Here is an 18,280-nt window from a genome sequence, read left to right as displayed (position 1 = left end):
TCATTGAAGATGAGAAACAGAGTCATGGCTGCTAATTTAAGAGTCTTTCTTTTCCTGGTGGATTTAATGTCTGAAGAATTAGAGCAGCTGTCACACATAGAGAAATGTGTAAAGAACGAAATCTTGCTGCAGTTGAGATTGAAGGAGAATTTGATGCCTGGAAATTACTTTGGAAGATCTCTTTTCTGTTAATCTGCTGTGCTCTTCCCATTCACTTTAGAGGCAGTGAATTACATTGTCATCACATTATTTAGCTCTGGCTTTCTAACATGAGGTCTATATACTGGAAGGAATCTTTGCTTCAATAATCAATTAGTTTTTATATCCCATACATTCCTAGGCAGCATCTGATTGAGTTACAGTGGCTGCAGTAACACTTGGCTTGTTTGTTTAGGCTCTCCGAGAAGCAGAGCGTGCCAAGGAGCTGAAGAGAATGCACAAAGCTGTGCAGAAGAATCTACCACGGCCCTCAGAAGTAAGTGGAAACAAAATTCACTGTTAAGGGACAAAAATTAAAAATAAAGGCTTTAACCATTATAGGAGGAAATACAGTAAAAGGAAATCATGAGAGAGTGAAATCTTTGACTATGCTGATTTTCATGAGGCTTCCCCCACAGAGTTGCTATGTGGTATTTCATCTGCACAGATGTTGAGATTGCTGCATGTGTCACAAGGGTATTGGCACCTCTGCTGTGGGGTTTAGCTGATACATAAAATTTATACTTGAGTGGAGATACATGAATTTAATATTATCTTTGGTGTATATTATATTTACAAACTTTTTTTATTCCTGGACAGGTCAACGAAACAATACTGAGACCCTTAAATGTGGAACCACCCCTAACAGACTTGCAGAAAAGTGAAGAACTCATAAAGAAAGAGATGATTACCATGCTTCATTTTGATCTTTTACATCATCCATTTGGAGAACAGTTTACTGGTAAGAAAGGCAAAGGCCCAGGATTTGGAAGCAACAACGCTGAGCACATGGCTTACTTGGAACAAAATCCTTATGAGAAGTTCTCCAAAGAGGATCTCAAGAAGGTGAGAATTGTGTGGCCTGAGGAGACCTAAAGTCTCTTTAGGGCATAGTTCTGTAATATTGGAGGAAAAAGCCTGCACAGAATTGAGTTGGGAGGTCTCCAGAGGGTTGTATGAAGGGCTGTAGTCATGGAGTTGTTGGGGTTGGAAAGACCTCTCAGATAATCAGATTTGATCATTAACCCAGCACTACCAAGCATTAAGTAAGGATAAGTTAATAATTAAGGATGATTTAAGTGCACATTCTGCTTTCTGTGAGCTGATGTTAATCTGGGCTTTCAGCAGAATGATGAGGATGCTGTATTTGCCCATAGACATTGTCAATGAGATACAAATTTGAATGTGTTGTGGTTGCTTATCATTTTAAATAAGGGTAAGAGGAATAATACCCCAACAGGTACCATATTCTACTTTGCCATTTCTGTAAATTGCTGTTAAATCATTGAGGTATTAACCAGGTGTAATACCCATCTTCTGCTGCCTCTGAATTTTATTAATCCAGAATCACAAAGCATTTTATTCAAAACAGTGCAGACTGAACAGGACAATGGTATTCAACTTGTACCTTGGAGCAGCAAATCAAGTTGCTTAATTATGCTTGTCAAGCTCAATCCAGGCAAGCTGTGCTGGTGCAGAGCCTGCTGGGCTGTGGCAGCTGATCTTGCAGCCATACCTGGTCCAGAAGTGCTGAGCAGGCAGACTGGGCCCTGGCTGGCTGCAGTGAGTGGGCGGCCTGGGCACTGTGTCCTGTTTTGCATTGTAATCCCAAGTTAAACAGCCTCTCTGGACCAGGGTTCCAGTTCAGGGTGTTCATTTATTTAAGCAGCTACAGATGTTGCTTTTTGCTGCCAAGTGACAGATAGGCAATTCTGTGGTTTAGCTCTTTCAAAGAGCTTCACCTATGAAGCTGTGCCAATAACCTTTGACCAAATGCCTAAAAGAATAAAAATGAATGAAAAGAGCAAAATCACGTGCCACCAAGTTGTCTGTCTCTTTAGACTTGTCCTCTGACAATACCTGTTGCATCTCTGCACCTAAATCCCTTTTATACCTTTAAGATGACTCTAAAGATACACAAGCAGATTTTAAATCCATGTCCTTGACCATATCTGACCAATGAATGTAGAGCCTGAAAGGAGAAACACTGAACAGTATGTACTTCCAATTTGCTGTGAAATGAAAAATTATACTTCAAAATCTCTTACCAGGAGACGTTAAAGATGGAAAATACAGTTAGATCATGAATTTCACTGCCCTGCCAGTGTCAGATTGTTCCCTTAGGAATGTTCTCTGAGTGCTTTCTCTGGTTGTTTTGAAGTGCAGCAGGAATCAGGTTTGCTATCACTTCCCTTAGAGACTATTACACGCTCCAGTAGTTTTTGTCTGGAAACTTTTCTTCAAAGTCCCTGGAAGTTCTGTCTCCTAACTGATGGGCAGAAGTTTTTTTGCATCCCTGCTCCTGCTTGCTCTCTAACATTCAGCACAATATTCCCTCTTGTCTAAAATCCAGTTCAAACCAGAAAATTTTTCTATCTCTGTGATCTCATCTGAGGCTTGTTTATTTTGCTTTACTTCATTTGTTTTTAGAACATCTTCATCCTAAAACCCTTTCATAATATACTCTTTCTTTTCCTGATGTGCAGTTCTCTTCTGGGAAGGATTAGCAAGGATTAGCAGTGGTGCTGGGTAGGGTGTGCTGAGCTCTTGGAGCTGGGAAACACTTCTGGTGCCACAAGTAAATACCCTCAAGTAGTTCCTCACAGTGTACTAATCTTGGCTAATTGAAATTTATAACATTGAGCTTTGTCAGGTGTGGTTGTGTTACTCCTATTTTATCTGTCTTGACCATCAAGAACAAATAATTAATTTTCTCTTCCCCAGTATCTGTGGAATCATCTAATCTGGTGATACCTGAATTTCTACCTGGTCAGTGTGCAGTTGCAAAACATATCTGCTTGCAGTAAGATAGCTACTGCTGATAGGGAAATTTGTGCTGCACCTGTAAATGCTGTTGAAAGAGAGGAGATGGACATGTTCTTATAAACAATGAAGTCTAGACTGGCAAAGATGCTTTAATTTTTTAGTTATTAATAAAATCAGAAGGACTTGTGTGCCTGTTTCGTTTTGCGGGCCAGGCTCTTTGTCAGAAATATTAAGAGTTGTGAGACCAACAAGAATCTTTTCAGTTCATTGTAAACTTTGAAAACTAAACTGGAAGCAACAGAGTACTCATATATCACCAGTTCTTCAGCCACAGAACAGTGTTAGTTGCAGTCAGAGTTGTGTTTCCTGCAGCAGAACTTACACAGCTCACCCTGGGAATGTTTAGACTTGACTTTCCAGGTTGTGTGGAGAAGGGCAAGAAAAAGGAAATGAAAAGTGATTTTTGTTTCATAGGACAGCTGCTTCTGTCTGTACAGTTCTCCCTCCCCTCAAGGTCCCTGCTTTTATCTCTGTTCTTGTGCAGCAAGATGAAGTATCTCACTGTGCCACAGCTTTCATTAGCCACGCCAGAGTGATGTCAGGTTTGGCCAAATTATATAAAATGAGGGATAGTTGTGCTGTGAGGAGCCTTCTAGCCTGGGTTTCATTTGTAATCCACAGCATCTGTGTTCGATTTCATAGTTAGCTTAACCTGATGGTGAGCTTTGAGTATGAAAAGAAAAGCTGCCCCCGTGAATTGCACACTGAAGGTTTGAAAAGAAGAGAAATTTCCTTGTATCCTGTGTATTGTAACTGCAACTTCTCTCATCCTTTCCAACAGGCACAGGATCTACTGGCACAAGAGATGGAGGTGGTAAAGCAAGGAATGGGGCATGGAGAGCTGTCAAGTGAAGCTTATAACCAGGTGTGGGAAGAATGTTACAGCCAAGTGCTGTACCTGCCTGGACAGAGCCGCTACACAAGGGCTAACTTGGCCAGCAAAAAGGACAGGATAGAGTCACTTGAGAAGAGACTCGAGGTCAGTGTCACTTCTTTCTGCCTTTTGCACCTCCTTTTTTTGAGTTTCCTTGTGGTTTTTTTGTTCTTTTTTTCCTTTGTAGGAGTTCAGTCAGGTCTTTTGAAAGGATTCATTTGAGAAGGTTGGTTGTTGAGGAGTTTTCCTAGGGAGTTTGTAGATGTTCTTGAGGTGCTTAAATCGCCTTCTCTCATCTTCCTCCTTACAATATCCCCACACAGAGTATTCCCACACAAAGTTTCTCTCTGCATTGTTGGCTGTAGCACAGCTCATCTACTCCATTCTCTACTGGAGAGAAGGTCAGGTTCTGCTGTCTGTTAATTACATGTGGATTTTTTGATGTTTTCTTAATCTCTGCTGTGAGTGGATCAGATCTTCCTCAGTTTGCACTTGATTGTGGCCAGGATGAGGAGAAACCTCAGAGAATGATGCTTAAAAAAATATCTCTGTGCCAAAGTTCCTCTCAAGTTCTCTTTCCAACTTAATTTTGGGTTTTGACAGACTATTACATACATGAAGGTTAGATAGTCTTGAATTCTTTCCAGGCTGGCATCTTTTTCCAGTTCCAGAGATTCCTTCCAAAAAAGGGAACAATGGATGTTTGTGATCCCGTTTGACTTTCTTTGTCAGAGCCTTTGACACTGATTTCCTTTGCCCATTCCTCTCTCTAGATTTTCACCCAAACGCTCCATACAAAAAACCAAAAATAGACAATGTTCATAATAACAAGTAAGCTGGTCTGAAACAGTTTCTTCCCACAGAACATGTTTGTTCTGACTTGCAGTAAGTCATAAATGTTTTCTAAAATACTGCTTTAGCCTAAAAGTCTCTCTAAATTATGCAGGAATCAGATTATTTTTTCCCCATGGTGAAAGGAAACTTTTCAAAATTTTTCTGTATTTAACATCAACATAGCTACTGTTGCTAGAAGTAAACCTCCCCAAACAGCTGCTACCCCAGAAATAACTAGAGTCCAGAAAGGCTGAATTGTCACTTGATTGATACACATGAAATACAACGTGACTGTGTGTTTTGTGAAGTCTGTCAGTCAAGGGCGTTGTCCAGGTGCAGCTCCCGCAGTTGTTAGCCCAGCTCCGGGCCAGGAGCAGCTCACCTGCGTGTATCCCGGTAGTAGGGCTTTAGTATGAGCTCCAGAGCCCCTGTCGTGCTGCTGCTCACCCAGCAGAGAGCACCATTGCCCTGCCCAGCGCTGCCTGCCAGACTCTCACTTGCTCTGCTTTCCCAAACCCGTGAGGGAGCTCAGCAGCAGCCTGGCCTGGCAGGCAGCGTGCCAGAAGTCAGAGGGCTGCACCTAATTTGTGTACAAATCCTTTTGAAATTTAAATATCTTAGGTCCAAAACGACGTTAGAAGGGCATTATTAAAGTTGCAAAGTCAAACAATCCAAGTTAGGGAATGCACGAACAGCCTTAATTTGCCTGTGCATATGCTTTTTGAGACAGTCTTTAATTTCATGATTGCAGCCTAGTTTTTCCACAGACTCATTTACTGCACAGGGTGGATGGTACTTGCTTAATGAGTAGCTCTTGAATATTTTGTTTTCTCTTAATTGTTTGGTGTGTGGCCCTGTGCCTTTATCCTGTGCACTGTTTCTGCAGTCTAAATTGGTTACTTCTGTGTGGGCTTTCTTGTGCTGTTGATTTCTGTCCTTCTCTTCCCAATATTTGAATGAGTAGTTGGTGAGGGAATGCATATTAAGGATACTGAAGCAAAGTAAGGTCAAGTTTATCATTTATCAAGCTCATGTATGTTTGTTCTAAATGGTCTTTGCTCTGCAGTCATAAGACAGTCACCCAGGAAGCAAAATACAAATCTGAGGTCTTGCCAAAAGAAAAAAAAAGAAAGGTTTTATTTTCTGCCAACATTGCATGGGACTCTGTGAAAGACACATAACAAAGTCCTGTTAGCTGTGTCCCATCAAGCTTAGAAAAGTGATCCTGCCTCTCTGCCCTGCCTGCTGAGGCACATCTGGGGTGCTGTGTCCAGTTCTGGGCTCCTGAGAACAAGAGAGACATGGAGCTCCTGGAGTGGCTCCAGTGCTGGGTGGCAAAGATGATGGAGGGACTGGAGCATCTCCCTGATGAGGAAAGGCTGAGGGGGCTGGGGCTGTTCAGCCTGGAGAGGAGGCACAGCTGAGAGGGGCCCTCAGCCCTGGGTGTCCCTGTGTGCAGGGAGGCTCAGAGCAGGGCCCAGGCTCTGCTCCAGGGCCCAGCAATGGCACCAGAGGAGCGGGCAGGGACTGATCCCAGCAAGTTCCACCTGGACAGGAGGCAGAACTTCTTTCCTGTGCAGTGACCAAGCATTGAACAGAGACCAGAGAGGCTGTGGAGTCTCCCTCACTGGGGATATTCCAGAACTGTCTGTTCTGTTCACAATCCTGTGCCCTGTGCTCTGGGATGGCCCTGCTTGAGCAGGGAGGAGGGACCAGGGGAGCCACTCTGTGGTCCCTTCCAACCTGACCTATCCTGTGTCTGTTATCAGTCACTGCAGTCATGAGACTCTGGCTAATGTAGCTACATCCCCTGGGAGCTCAGAGTGCTGCTGGATGAGACTCATAGTGCAATTCCACACACAATCCTGCTCTCTCATTTTCCTGTGTTCCAAAATTCCACCCCAGTGGGGCCAGCAGAGCCCCATGCCTGCAGGTGTAGTGAGCACTGTGCTGCCTCTCACAACTCACTGTTGTTGAGTGCAGGTGGACTCTGTGCAAAGTTAAATTTGACCTGAAAATCTCTCCCAAGTGTGTGCAAAATGCAGTTTAGTGCAGCTCTGTGACTTGACCCTAAAAGGCCCTTCCTAAAAGGAAGATTTTTTAAGCATAGCTCACCTGCTGAATCATTTCTTAAACAATAAATAAAAAGCGTAGCAGTTTAATGAACAAATGAATATGCAATAAAAAAGCACAGATTTTTTTTTTCCTACCCCATTCTCAGCAATGACAAAACCCACCTTCATTTTAATGTTTTTCCAATTAAAATTGTCTGAAAGCAGTATCAGTTGAAATAGATATTTTAATGGGAAGTATCAGGCAAGCTTAATGAAACACAGGGATATTAGATCAGCTTTCGGTACCCCAAGACACTTGCTCATACTCTTAGCTGTCTTTGTGAGAAGAGTAGAAATTGTGAAACAGAGTACACCAGCAGCAGCAACTGATGTTGGTCAGTTTTGGGGGCTGCTTCTTCCCATTTCTAGTGCACTAAGATTTTTAGAGGGAAAAAGCCACGAGAGTGTAGTGATATTTGGCACAGCTGCACATGGGGAAGTCACTGTCTAATACTTCCATATGGGGCTGCTGACACCCTGCAGATCCTGTGCAGAAAAACCAAGCTGTTTCTGGGTCTGTCTTTGTCACTCAGAGATTCCTGGCTGGATTGATGGTGTGGACACACACTCATCTTCCTCTAATTGTCCTGTTCTCACTGCCTGAGTGGTTTAGTCGTGGCATTCTATGTTGACATGACATTTATCTTTCTCAAATGGATGCTGATATCACAAACAGATTTGTGCCATTATTGATGGACTTGAGGAAGCAAAGTGGAGCCGTTGTGGAGAGCTTCTGTTTGGCTGGGTATCCTGTCCAAGCATCATCAGTAATGCACAGCTCATCAGTAGTTCTGATGTTGGAGTGTACTGCTGTATATTAGTAAAACTTTTCATTGCTCTGTTTTGAGGGTTTTGGACTCCTTGAATGTGTTACTTAATGTAGGTTAAGAGTGTTAGAAGATTAGTATGTGAACTTTCTTGCATTACAGATGGGGAGTTTCAGGTCTATGCAGGTGAATCCCTGTGACCTCAGTGTATGTGGCTCTGGTACACCTTAGATTTGTGGATTTTTCTGATCTTTCCAGTAGCTTTAGAAATCCAGAGTATTTTTCCAAGGTTAGGCTATGCTGCAGAGCAAGTGATTTCAGAAATTGAAGTTTTCTGATGCTTGCAGTTGTGTTGAGTAATGGCTTCAGTTCTCTTCAATACCTTTTGCTCCCTCCTCTTCCAAACAATACATTTATAAAGAAAAGCGTTCCTACTAACATATGTTAAACTGGGAAAAATTATAAGATGAAATGAGATAGTAAAGGCATCTATTTAACAAGCTAGTTGCTTCCCTTTGTAGTTCACAACATAGAAACCTCCTGCCATCTTTACTTTTCCTTTGAAGACAGTTAATGAAGTTGGCTTGCAGAATACAAATACTTTAATTAAAATCGTTGTAGTTATCATTATCATTTCAGTTGACTACTAAATTATAAATGCTATTGAAAGCCTACAGGGGAAAAGTTCAAGATACACTGTATATGCAAAATCTAGTAAATTAACTATTCTTTGCAGTATCCAAGATACATCAAGGTGATCATTTATCAAAGTGCTGATGTTTGCTTTTAATTGCAGCCCAAGTCCCCTGAATTAATTCAGATTAAAAACAGCTTGCTTAGGTGGAGTTTTATAGGATGCATGGTACACTCTGCTGCAGGGTGTATCACTTCAGTTTATTGGAGATTGTCTTTTAATTTCTCTCTAGTTTATGTGCTAAACTTTGCAGTTTCTTTTGCATTTTCAGGTGTGCTGGTACTCAAAAAGCACTCATAGAAAATAAGAGATTTTATAGGACTAGGAACAAGAGAAATTACTCACAAAACTAAAATACGGTGAAAATCCTGAGTAGCATTGCTTTTATGGTCACATGTTTTATTTTGTGCTAATGTCTTGCATTTGTGGAATACACTTCTTTTAATAAGGTCTGTTGGGAATGTAGTTGGCACCAGAGGATGACAGCAGAGAGGCATCAGGGGTCTTCACTGTCAGATTGCTCAGAATCTGCAAACTTAGTGTGCTTAGGAGTAAAGGTCAGCATTGACAAAGCTCTCATTGCAAAGGCCTTTGCACACCCTCACTGTCCAGAACTGAGTGCTGCAGGATCACCATGGAGCTTCTGCTGTACTGAGAGGGAGCCAGGCTCTTTGGCAGCTCCTCTATTGCCTGAGCTTCCACAACCTTGTCAGCCCCTAGAAGAGGCCAGTGCAGGCACTCTGGTTGTGCAGGAGTGGTGTTTGAAGGTAATTACCCAGTGACCTCACCAGACACTGCAGCGACCCATGTTTGCTTGTGTTTAATCAAAGCTCTTGGCCTCTGGTGGGTGTTGCTGTCTGTGATCTTAATGCAAGGCTTTTCTTTCCAATGAGTGGTAGAGAGTTTCCAAAAAAGTTCAGTAAAACTAAATTAATTCATTTTTCGTCATAAACTATGCTCTTCTAGACATGTTTCTGCTGTGATTGAGATAGGATCCTTGAATCATTAAATTTGGAAGACCTCTAAGATCACCAAGTCCAGTCATCAACCTTATACCACCATCTTGTTCACCTCTAAAGCATGTCCTCAAGTGCCATATCCACACATTTTTTGATCAGTTACAGGGATGGTGACTTCACCACTCCCCTGTTCAGCCTGTTCCAATGCTTGGCAACCCTTTCCATAATAAAATTTTTTCCCAATATCCAGTGTAAACCACCCCTGATGCAATTTGAAGCTATTTCCTCTCATCCTGTCATTTGTCACCTGGGAGAAGAGACTGACACCCACCTCAGTACCACCTCCTTTCTTTGTAGGGAGCATACGTGGGTATCACTCATAAAACTGCTGGTCTTACAAGCAGTTTTCAAATAAAAATCTTCAAAGTGAACCTTCATGTCATGGCTGTAGACCAGCAAAGACTACTGACTTACACAGTAACTTTCCTAGATTATTCTAGTTCTAGCTGGATGCTGTGAGCCCCTGTAGGAGCACTTGCTTTTCATATACCCTGTATTGTTTTTACTCAACAGTCACACTGACTCATGGTGTTTGAAGACAAGTCATTATAATTTCTGGAACAATACTTCAGGGGGAGCATGCTCTTGGGTCATTAAATTTGGCTGTGAGTAGAGAGAACAGTGTTCTGCAGATATCACTAAGTCATAATGGTACATGATCTACGTGACAAAGTACAATATAGGAGTTTATCTGGGGCTCCCCTAGTAAACTGGGAAAAGGCAGCTTTATATTGCTATGCAAGCTTTGAACATCTGGTCTAGTTTCAGTTGGGAAGTTGTAGTTGCTTACCAGCAGTGCCTTAAATTGAAGATTTTTTTAAGTGAATCCATAAAAAATTTAGTGTGATCCCAGTCAATTAGAATGAATTTCTTTTTTTTCTTACCAGCTACAAGCTCAGTCCCTCTTTGACTGCTCTGACCCTGATCAGCACCTTTACTTCATGATCCTCATTCTCCCTCGTACATTAAGTAGAGCACCTTACTGGAGGTGAGGTGTTCATGGCCAGCTTGGGCTTGGATTTGGGCTTGGAGCAGCCTGGTCTAGTGGAAGGTGTTCCTGCCCGTGGCTGGAGGGTTGGAATGAATTGATCTTTCAGGTCCCTTCCAACCCAACCCATTCTCTGATTCTGTGATCTTTAGTGCCACAGCAGAAATGTGAAATTGTGTCAAGCCCATTAAGTGGTTTTGGTCAATGAGCTTAGCTAATGGTTAATAGATTGAGGCCTTATTGTTCTACACTGGACATGCAATTTTGGTTTGATACTAACTCCAAGCCTCAGTTTCCAAGAGTTGACTTATATTTTACTAACTTGGGGGTAACTCAGGCAGGGGTCTACAGAGAGTTTTGCCTGGTCAAACTCTAGACAGATAAACCAGTGTTTCAAGCCAAAAATGGAGAATTTTGTCCAAGAGCTTGGAACTGAAAAAGCATTTTGAAGTAGAGAAATTAATGACTTATTTTTAAAGTATACTATTGTTGGGTGCAGCATAAGCTTGTAAAGGCAGATGACCCCAGCATGGCCAGAGGATTCTGTAGTGTGGGGTTCTTATCCCTGAAGTGGTTGGAAATGCCTGGCCTGGAGCACAAGCTGCTGTCGAGCTGAGCACTCTCACTGCAGACACTGCAGCTGAGCCAGCATGAGCCAAGCTCACAAACCTGCCATTCCAATTAAGTCACTCCATCTCCTGCCAGCAGAACTGAGTTTGGGAGGGCCATGTGTGGGTCTGAGGTGAGGAAGGAAGTTGCAGTAACATTTAGAGTAGTCCTATGTATGTTCCAGGAGTGCTCTGCTCAGCCGGCGTGGCTGAAGCTGGCAGGGGATTTCTGTGCACAAGCGAGGCAGCTTTGTGATGATGTTGATTCTCCAAGGTCACGGAACAGGTTGGTTTACTTTGACTGTGCCTCTGCTCTGAACATGTAGCAGTTTTTCTTCCATGTTTGTTTAATCCATCCAGCGTGATTAGGAAGATCAATTAAAAGACAAGAGAGCTTAATGCTGTTCAGGGATTACCAGAAGCTCCACATTAAAGGGAAGGAAAACAAACCAGTCAGTACAGCAAAAAACCCTTGGAACTGAGGAGGGGTGTCCTCAGTAGACCTGGTGAGATGAGAATTCTGAAAATGAAGTTTTTAAAGCAATTGAGCTCTTCCTTCCTCAGGGTCAGTTTTTCTTAAATCTTTCCCAGTGGATGTTTGTTCTCATAAGGAGTCCTCCTCTGTCCTTTCTTGTCCTTAGTTAAACCTTACAACTAACATCTAAAATTTCCTTCCCAAATTTAAGTCCCTCTTCCTTTCTCAGTAGCAGTAAGAACAGATGAATTTTTCACAATTAACTTTGGGATATTTAAAGCAGGGTGTTGTGTCTTCTTTTTCTCTTTTTTTGTTCAGCAGAGGAAAAACAAATCAAACAAACCCTGGTTTTCCAGTCAGTCTCTCTTTTCTAGATCATGTTTTATAAGCCTCTGGTTATGTCTGTTGCTCTTTTGGCTCTTTTGTCTGCTGCTTGTTTTGGTTTCTCTTCCTTGGTTCTCTAGTGCAGTACTGAAAACTGAACACCACTTTACGAGTCATGAGGGAAGCTTTTACATTGGAGATTTGGGATGGGATGAGGCTCTCACACTTGCCTTAACACCATATATCATCTTACCCCGTGTCTGTACATGCTGTTCTCATTTTGCTGTTGCTGGTATAAAAGTCAGCAGAACCAAAGCTGGCCAAGGAACAGTACAAAATAAATAAGTGGAGAAATCTTTCAAATATCTTTACTCTTTCTGTTAGGTTCAGGGGGAAATGGTTGTCAGATTTTACTCAAATCTATTTCTTTGCTTTAAGCAAATAATGTAGACTACTGTTTAAACACACCTCTTCATAACTGCTTGGAATTTTTAGCTTGGTATCTGAGCCTTAAAATTTTATGAAGCTTGAACTCAAATTATATGCAGTTGTTGGCACTAATGCAGCAGTCAGCAATTTTTAATAAATAATATTTGTTACAAAAGCTGAGACCTCCTTTTGACCTTCTCATAGTAGGTCCTAAAATTTTGTAGTTGGGAGGGAGGGGAAAAGGTGGTGAGTGTTCACATTTCTCCCTAAGCAGAGAAGGAAGAAAGGGCTGTTATTTCTGGTTTTAGAAACCTGGGAGGCTTTTTTCTTTTCTTTTTCTTGTTTTTGTCTTTTCACAGCAGTGAGGCCTATGATAATCCAAGATGGGACAAAGAACTGAGTAGGAAAGCAATATAGGAACATATAACCTAAGGAGCTCTAGTAGTTAAGAGTCCAATATCCAGACCAACTCAGAAATATTAAGTCAAATTCTCTGAAAATTTCAAGAGTGCTTAAATAATCGGGGTCTGATACTGTAATAAGTATTAGACTTGAACTGGCTTTGTTAGAAGCTTTAAATTTTAAAATGCTTTGTTATATCTAACACTTTCAGATAGTACACACTTGGGGTGGGGTTGATCTACCTGGTCTTGGATAACAGGGTCTGAACAGACAGTTTGTGCTCCCATCACCATCAGTGAAGAGCCCTTCACTGAGCTGTTTAATCTTGTCCCAAGGCCCTGGATCAGATGAGCCATGCTCTGGAGTTGCCAGTTTCTCTCCTGATGACAGAAAGATCTCCTGTGACAAACCCAGATGTTCATGTCTAAAGCCAAGCAAAGTGAATCCCAACTGAAGAGTGTAAAATTGTGAGACCAGGCCAGTACTGCCACTGCTGGTGGTACTTGGAGCATGGGGATAATTCAGGGCTTGTGACCACAGTGCCCTGATCCAGTCTCTTTTCTGTATGGTGGGGATAGTGCTGATAACTCTATTTATGCCCTCAGGTACTCAGTGTTTAAAATTTTGTTAGAAAATCAGATTGTTGAGAGATCAAGGTATCCCAGAATAGTTTGGCTTGAAGGGATCTTCAAGCTCAGCTCCTTCCAACCCCCTGCCATGGGCAGGGACATCTTCCACCAGCCCAGGTTGCCCAGAGCTCCATCCAGCCTGGCCTTCAGGGATGGGACAGACACATCTCTGGGCAACCTGTGCCAGGGCCTCACCACCCTCACAGTAAAGAATGAGATCTTCACTCAGGATGACAGAAGGGTGGAACTTCTCTAAATGGTCTTTTTTAGTCTTCTCTGAAGAGCGACATTGCGATGGGAGTTTCATTTCATACCAGCCATACTCTACATTGTCTGTAATGCTGGGAGCAACATGGACAGTTGATCTTTCTTACATTAGGCCTCTGTTGCAAACAAAATTCTGTTTGCCTGTGCATCCATCTATTCCATGATCTCTAAATGTCAGTGCTGCTCAGCACACATTTTTCATCCAAGAAACAGTAATTGGAAAATAGTTCATTGACCGCACAGCTGTATTTGTTGTTGCAGTAATAGCATATTATTTACCAATGAAGACATTTAAAGCTTTCATACTTTTCCATCAGAGAGTATCCTCACAAATCCCTAATCTATTTATTTAATTTTCTCTAGATTTATATAAATATTGAAAAAGAGGCGCCTTTCTGTATGCTTAAAGCACCTTGGGCATAGCTTAAGTCTACATTGCCAGCAGAGTTTGAAAAGCGTAGCAGTCTGCATGGCTCTCCCCAGGAGCAAACTAGACAGCTCAGAAAGTCAAATTTCTCTTTCACTCACCCATTAACAGTTTGCTCCCTTGACCATTCACTCTGTTTATCTCTGCACCACCAGCTAAAACTGTTCTAAATGAGTGAATAAATTGTTAAGGAGCAGGAGGGCACGTTACAGAAACCTGCAGCTGTGTAACAGAGGGTACTTCAGTGCAGTTGGAGGGCTGATGAAATGCACTTTGCAGTAGCTTGGTGTGTGAGACTGTGATGGCTGACTGTAGTTATCACTGTGAAGGGCAGATCCCTCTTCAGTAGTTCCTTCCCAAAGGAGTTCTGTTTCATTGGTAATAAATGAGATATTGAGTAATTGTAGCAGTGAAAAGGTGCTGCATTTTGGTTGATGATTGGTAATTTCTTTGTATATGAGAACATTCACCAGCAAAGCTTTGATTTTTAAAGAAATGAGGCAAGGATTGGTGACTCAGACACTGTGGTTCTGAATTAGCCTTTATATTTTAATACTTGAGAAACTTTCATATCATATTTCATGTTGTGCACTAATATATCATTAAGTGTGGCAAAAATCAAAATATGAGAAGTTCAGTTTTTTCTTGAGCTTGGCATTCTTCACGCAGTCCTTTCTAAAAAAAATTTTGTTTTGTTGGGTTATTTTTTTTTAAGGAGGTATCATTAAAAAAGCCTCAACAAGGAACTTTATGCCCCTCTTGAGAGATGTGAGCTGTCACACCTCTCCACAGCTGTGCTCAGTGGTGGAGGCCTTTGTTCTTCCTTGGTTTCAGAGGATCACAGAATGGCCTGGGCTGGAAGACACTGTGAAGATCATCTCATTCCAGTGCCTGCCATGGCAGGGACACCTTCCATATCCCAGGTTGCTCCAAGCCCTGTCCACCATAAACTTGAACACTTTCAGGGATGGGGCAGCCACAGCTTCTCTGGGCAACCTGTGCCAGAGCCTCCCCACCCTCACAGGCAACAATTTCTTCCAAATATTTAATATAATTTAATCTTCATCTTTAGGCCATTTGTGATTGGGATTCAGTGTTAAAGATTTCTTTGATGCCTTTAAAAATTCTGATAGCTATTTCATTCTTTTAGTGCCCTTATAATTTTATCCCAGGTGGAAAAATACACAAAGACTTCTGTTACCTTTGGTATTTTTAAATGTTTTATACAACATTTATAACATATTAACACAGAGCTGTTCAGTTATTGGTGTTGTGTCCCAGGTGACAGAATTTTGTAATTTGTGCCACTTGTCTGTTTATGGATTTTGTCTGGATTACAGTTTTTTTTATGTCTATTATTACAGGATTATGTCTATTACAAAGATTTTAATCCAGAAGTCTAGATAGTTGTAAAATGTGCAATATGAGTATTTTAATAGAAATCAAAGAACTTTATCAACTCAACACCATTCCACAGATACATTTTTACTTATTTTTTCCCCTCTTGACTTCTGAATTCTGGGTAACTAAAGCAACTCTTGGGTTCCTTCTGGCAGATCAACAGAGGCCACATGACCACTGAAGCCAAGAGGGCTGCCAAGATGGAGAAGAAGCTGAAGATCCTTCTTGGTGGTTACCAGTCTCGAGCAATGGGGCTCATCAAGCAGCTGAACGATCTGTGGGACCAGATCGAGCAGGCCCACCTGGAGCTGCGCACCTTTGAGGAGCTGAAGAAACACGAGGATGCTGCCATCCCTCGGAGACTGGAGGTGAGATTCCAAAATCCAGTACCTGAGGTCACACACAGGCACCTTGTGGTAAAGATGTTTTTACAAGGCATGAGCTTTGACCTGTAGGAGCGTTGGGGGGTAGGAGAGTCGGGACGGACGGAGACGAGAGATCCCTGAAGCCAGGTGGTGGGACTTGGGGTTATTGCAGAGGGCCTGGGTGCAGGGCCCTGCTGGGAGCTGCCAGCCACAGCTCAGAGCAGGCCTGAGAGAAGTAAAGAGAGTGGTAAAGAGGATGAGAGAGAGAGAGGATGAGAGGATAAAGTATAAGAGAGTGAGGTTCCCATTACAATACAATAAGTCTTCTTCTGTGTTGAATATTCTAATTCTCACTAACCAATCTAGTACAAGATACAAATCCTATTTGTATTTACATACAGCCTATAAGAATCATTACATTGCCACACTGTGTTACATTTTAAACCCTAAAAACTACTCTTTGGACCCCTTCTGCCAAGCTAGTAGGGTCTGCTCTGACTCCTGGACCTGTCTGCAAGCAGAGGGTATTGTTTCAGCAAAAGGGGATTACCTTCAGCCAGCCACACCATTGTTTTCCACTTGTTCAGTAACTAAGGTATCTCAAAGCTTGCTTTCATTTGAATCTTGCTTATAGTTTCCATATTCTCAAAATCTTTTGCCAGGCAATCATATTTATAAGGCTTTCCTGTTTCATCTTCCCCAACAGTGACCTTAACAGCCTGAGTTGGTATCAAGTTTTAAATGCTCTCTTAAAATCATACTTTTGGCTGTTACCAGATTCATCTGTCTTTTACTTCAGTATCAAAGATTCTGTGATACACATATTAGAGGCTGGGACTAATCTGGTAGTGTGTTCTTTAACTTTAGGGTTTTTTTATTTCCTTGTGTGGTTTATTTTATTAGTCTTTTGCAATGCGTATCAGCACAAGTTTCATCTCTCTCTTGATTTGGTTTGTTTCAGTTTTAATTACTCTTAGAGCTTTAGGTAAATGTAAAACTTATCTAGAATCTCCTTCTTCCTTAAAAGCCAGCAGACTAAATGCTGGTATATACCTGAAATCACTACCTTGGAGCCACTTTTCTTAGTTTAAGGATCTCCAGGATATTCTCCTTTTATTCAGCTAATGAGACAACCTTTAATCAAGACTCAGTCCTAGGTTTGAACCAGCAGCACCCTTTCTTTCCAAGGAATAAGTGTTCACCTGAGCACAATTTTTATTGTAATGTGGTTTTCCTCCAGAACAGAGGCTTCCATTGAGGCTTAGATATTCTCAACTACTTGCTAAAAAAAGATAAAATGCATCAGTTCTTAAAACTGATTTTGTGAAGATGATTTAGATAATGCTGATAGACGTGTCTACAGACTCAGAAGTGATTAATTGATTTACTGAAAGATAACAGTTAAAACATACTAAATCACTTGATAGCTGCTAATAGCACCTGTTTTTAGTAAATGGCAAGGTTCCAATTTGAAGTCGCTCCTTTTGAAGCATTTGATCTTAGCTGCTGTCAAAAACAGGGTGAGCTACCTGACATTTGAAATAAGATAACTGTGATTCTTGATACTTTACATCCACTGCTCTGTTTTACATTTATATTTAAAGTAAGTAATTTCAGCAATGTTGTGTCTTAATTCTGAGCTCTTCCTCTGGAGGAACTAAAATACAGCCTTTGGTAAAGATCTTCATGGGTGTGACTGGTGGAAAACTGACTGACTGACTGGTTGTTTGATGATGTTTTCCTTACAGTGTCTGAAGGAAGATGTGCAGCGACAGCAGGAGAGAGAAAAGGAACTCCAGCAGAGATTTGCTGACTTCATGTTGGATAAAGAGACTTTTCAAGCAAAGTATTAAAGCGCAAAATTCCATCTGTCACTGATGCAACATTTCTAAAGTGTGCAGATACTTCTCCAGCAGCTTTTGCCAGCAGTTGCAGAAATCAAGTGTAGTCTGCTGTTTCCATCTTGTCAAGTTTTGTTCCTTCAATGGACTATTCCAAATGCTCTAGGTATGAATAGCTCTGGCCAGTGTTAAAAATGGGATTGAAATGTCCAAAATTTTATTGAAAGAAAAGAAAAATCACTCTGGTATGATTTTAGCCATGTCTTCATTTGCTAGGGTTATCACGTTATTCCTAGTGTTTTACCAGTCTTAAGACCTGTAAGATACATGCAGAATAATGTCTTTTGAATAAATCTGGAATGTTAAAAAACAATGAAGTAATAATGTCTGTCTTTTGACTAAAATTGAATCTTCACCTACCCCAGCCCTCCTTTGTTTTTCTGGTCTTCCCTTCCCCCTGCTGCTGCCTTTATTTTCCATGAATGATTTGTAATAGGAATTACCTGTTCAGGATAGTTGATGTCCAGATAATAAATACCATGTTCCCAACTCTTCTCTGTGCCTGTGAATAAACACTCCCAGCTTTATCTAGGTGCTCTAATGGTCATACTGGCATAATCTCCCCATCCTGGACCCATGCAGGGATAAATTTTATAAAGATGGCCTAATACCTAATGGAAACATAGATTTCAGTAGAAAATGTACTGTTAAATTTTCTAAGTATTAATTTTTATAAATCATCTACTGCTTTGTGGCCCATGGTGTGGGGTAGGAAAGAAGGTCTGTGTTTTCTCCTCC

At 41.4% G+C, this 18,280-nt stretch overlaps 1 protein-coding gene across 1 annotated transcript in view; it reads left to right on the top strand.

The window, feature by feature from the left end:
* Positions 1-18,031, top strand: part of CDC5L (cell division cycle 5 like) — a 31,879-nt gene extending 13,848 nt beyond the window's left edge. Inside the window, exons 12-16 of the mRNA XM_071447289.1 lie at positions 395-475; positions 799-1,044; positions 3,806-4,003; positions 15,432-15,644; positions 17,390-18,031. Of these exons, the coding sequence (XP_071303390.1) occupies positions 395-475; positions 799-1,044; positions 3,806-4,003; positions 15,432-15,644; positions 17,390-17,494 (843 nt within the window). The 3' untranslated portion in view covers positions 17,495-18,031. The remainder of the gene's footprint in view (positions 1-394; positions 476-798; positions 1,045-3,805; positions 4,004-15,431; positions 15,645-17,389) is intronic.
* Positions 18,032-18,280: the final 249 nt, after the last annotated feature.

The sequence above is a fragment of the Agelaius tricolor genome, unplaced genomic scaffold (genome assembly GCF_023055355.1).
Source record: "Agelaius tricolor isolate 1412-34295 unplaced genomic scaffold, bAgeTri1.0.p SCAF_1, whole genome shotgun sequence".
In the NCBI taxonomy this organism is placed as follows: Eukaryota; Metazoa; Chordata; class Aves; order Passeriformes; family Icteridae; genus Agelaius; species Agelaius tricolor.
The sequence above is the reverse complement of the archived record's forward strand: the minus strand, read 5'-3'. Positions and strand labels throughout refer to the sequence as shown.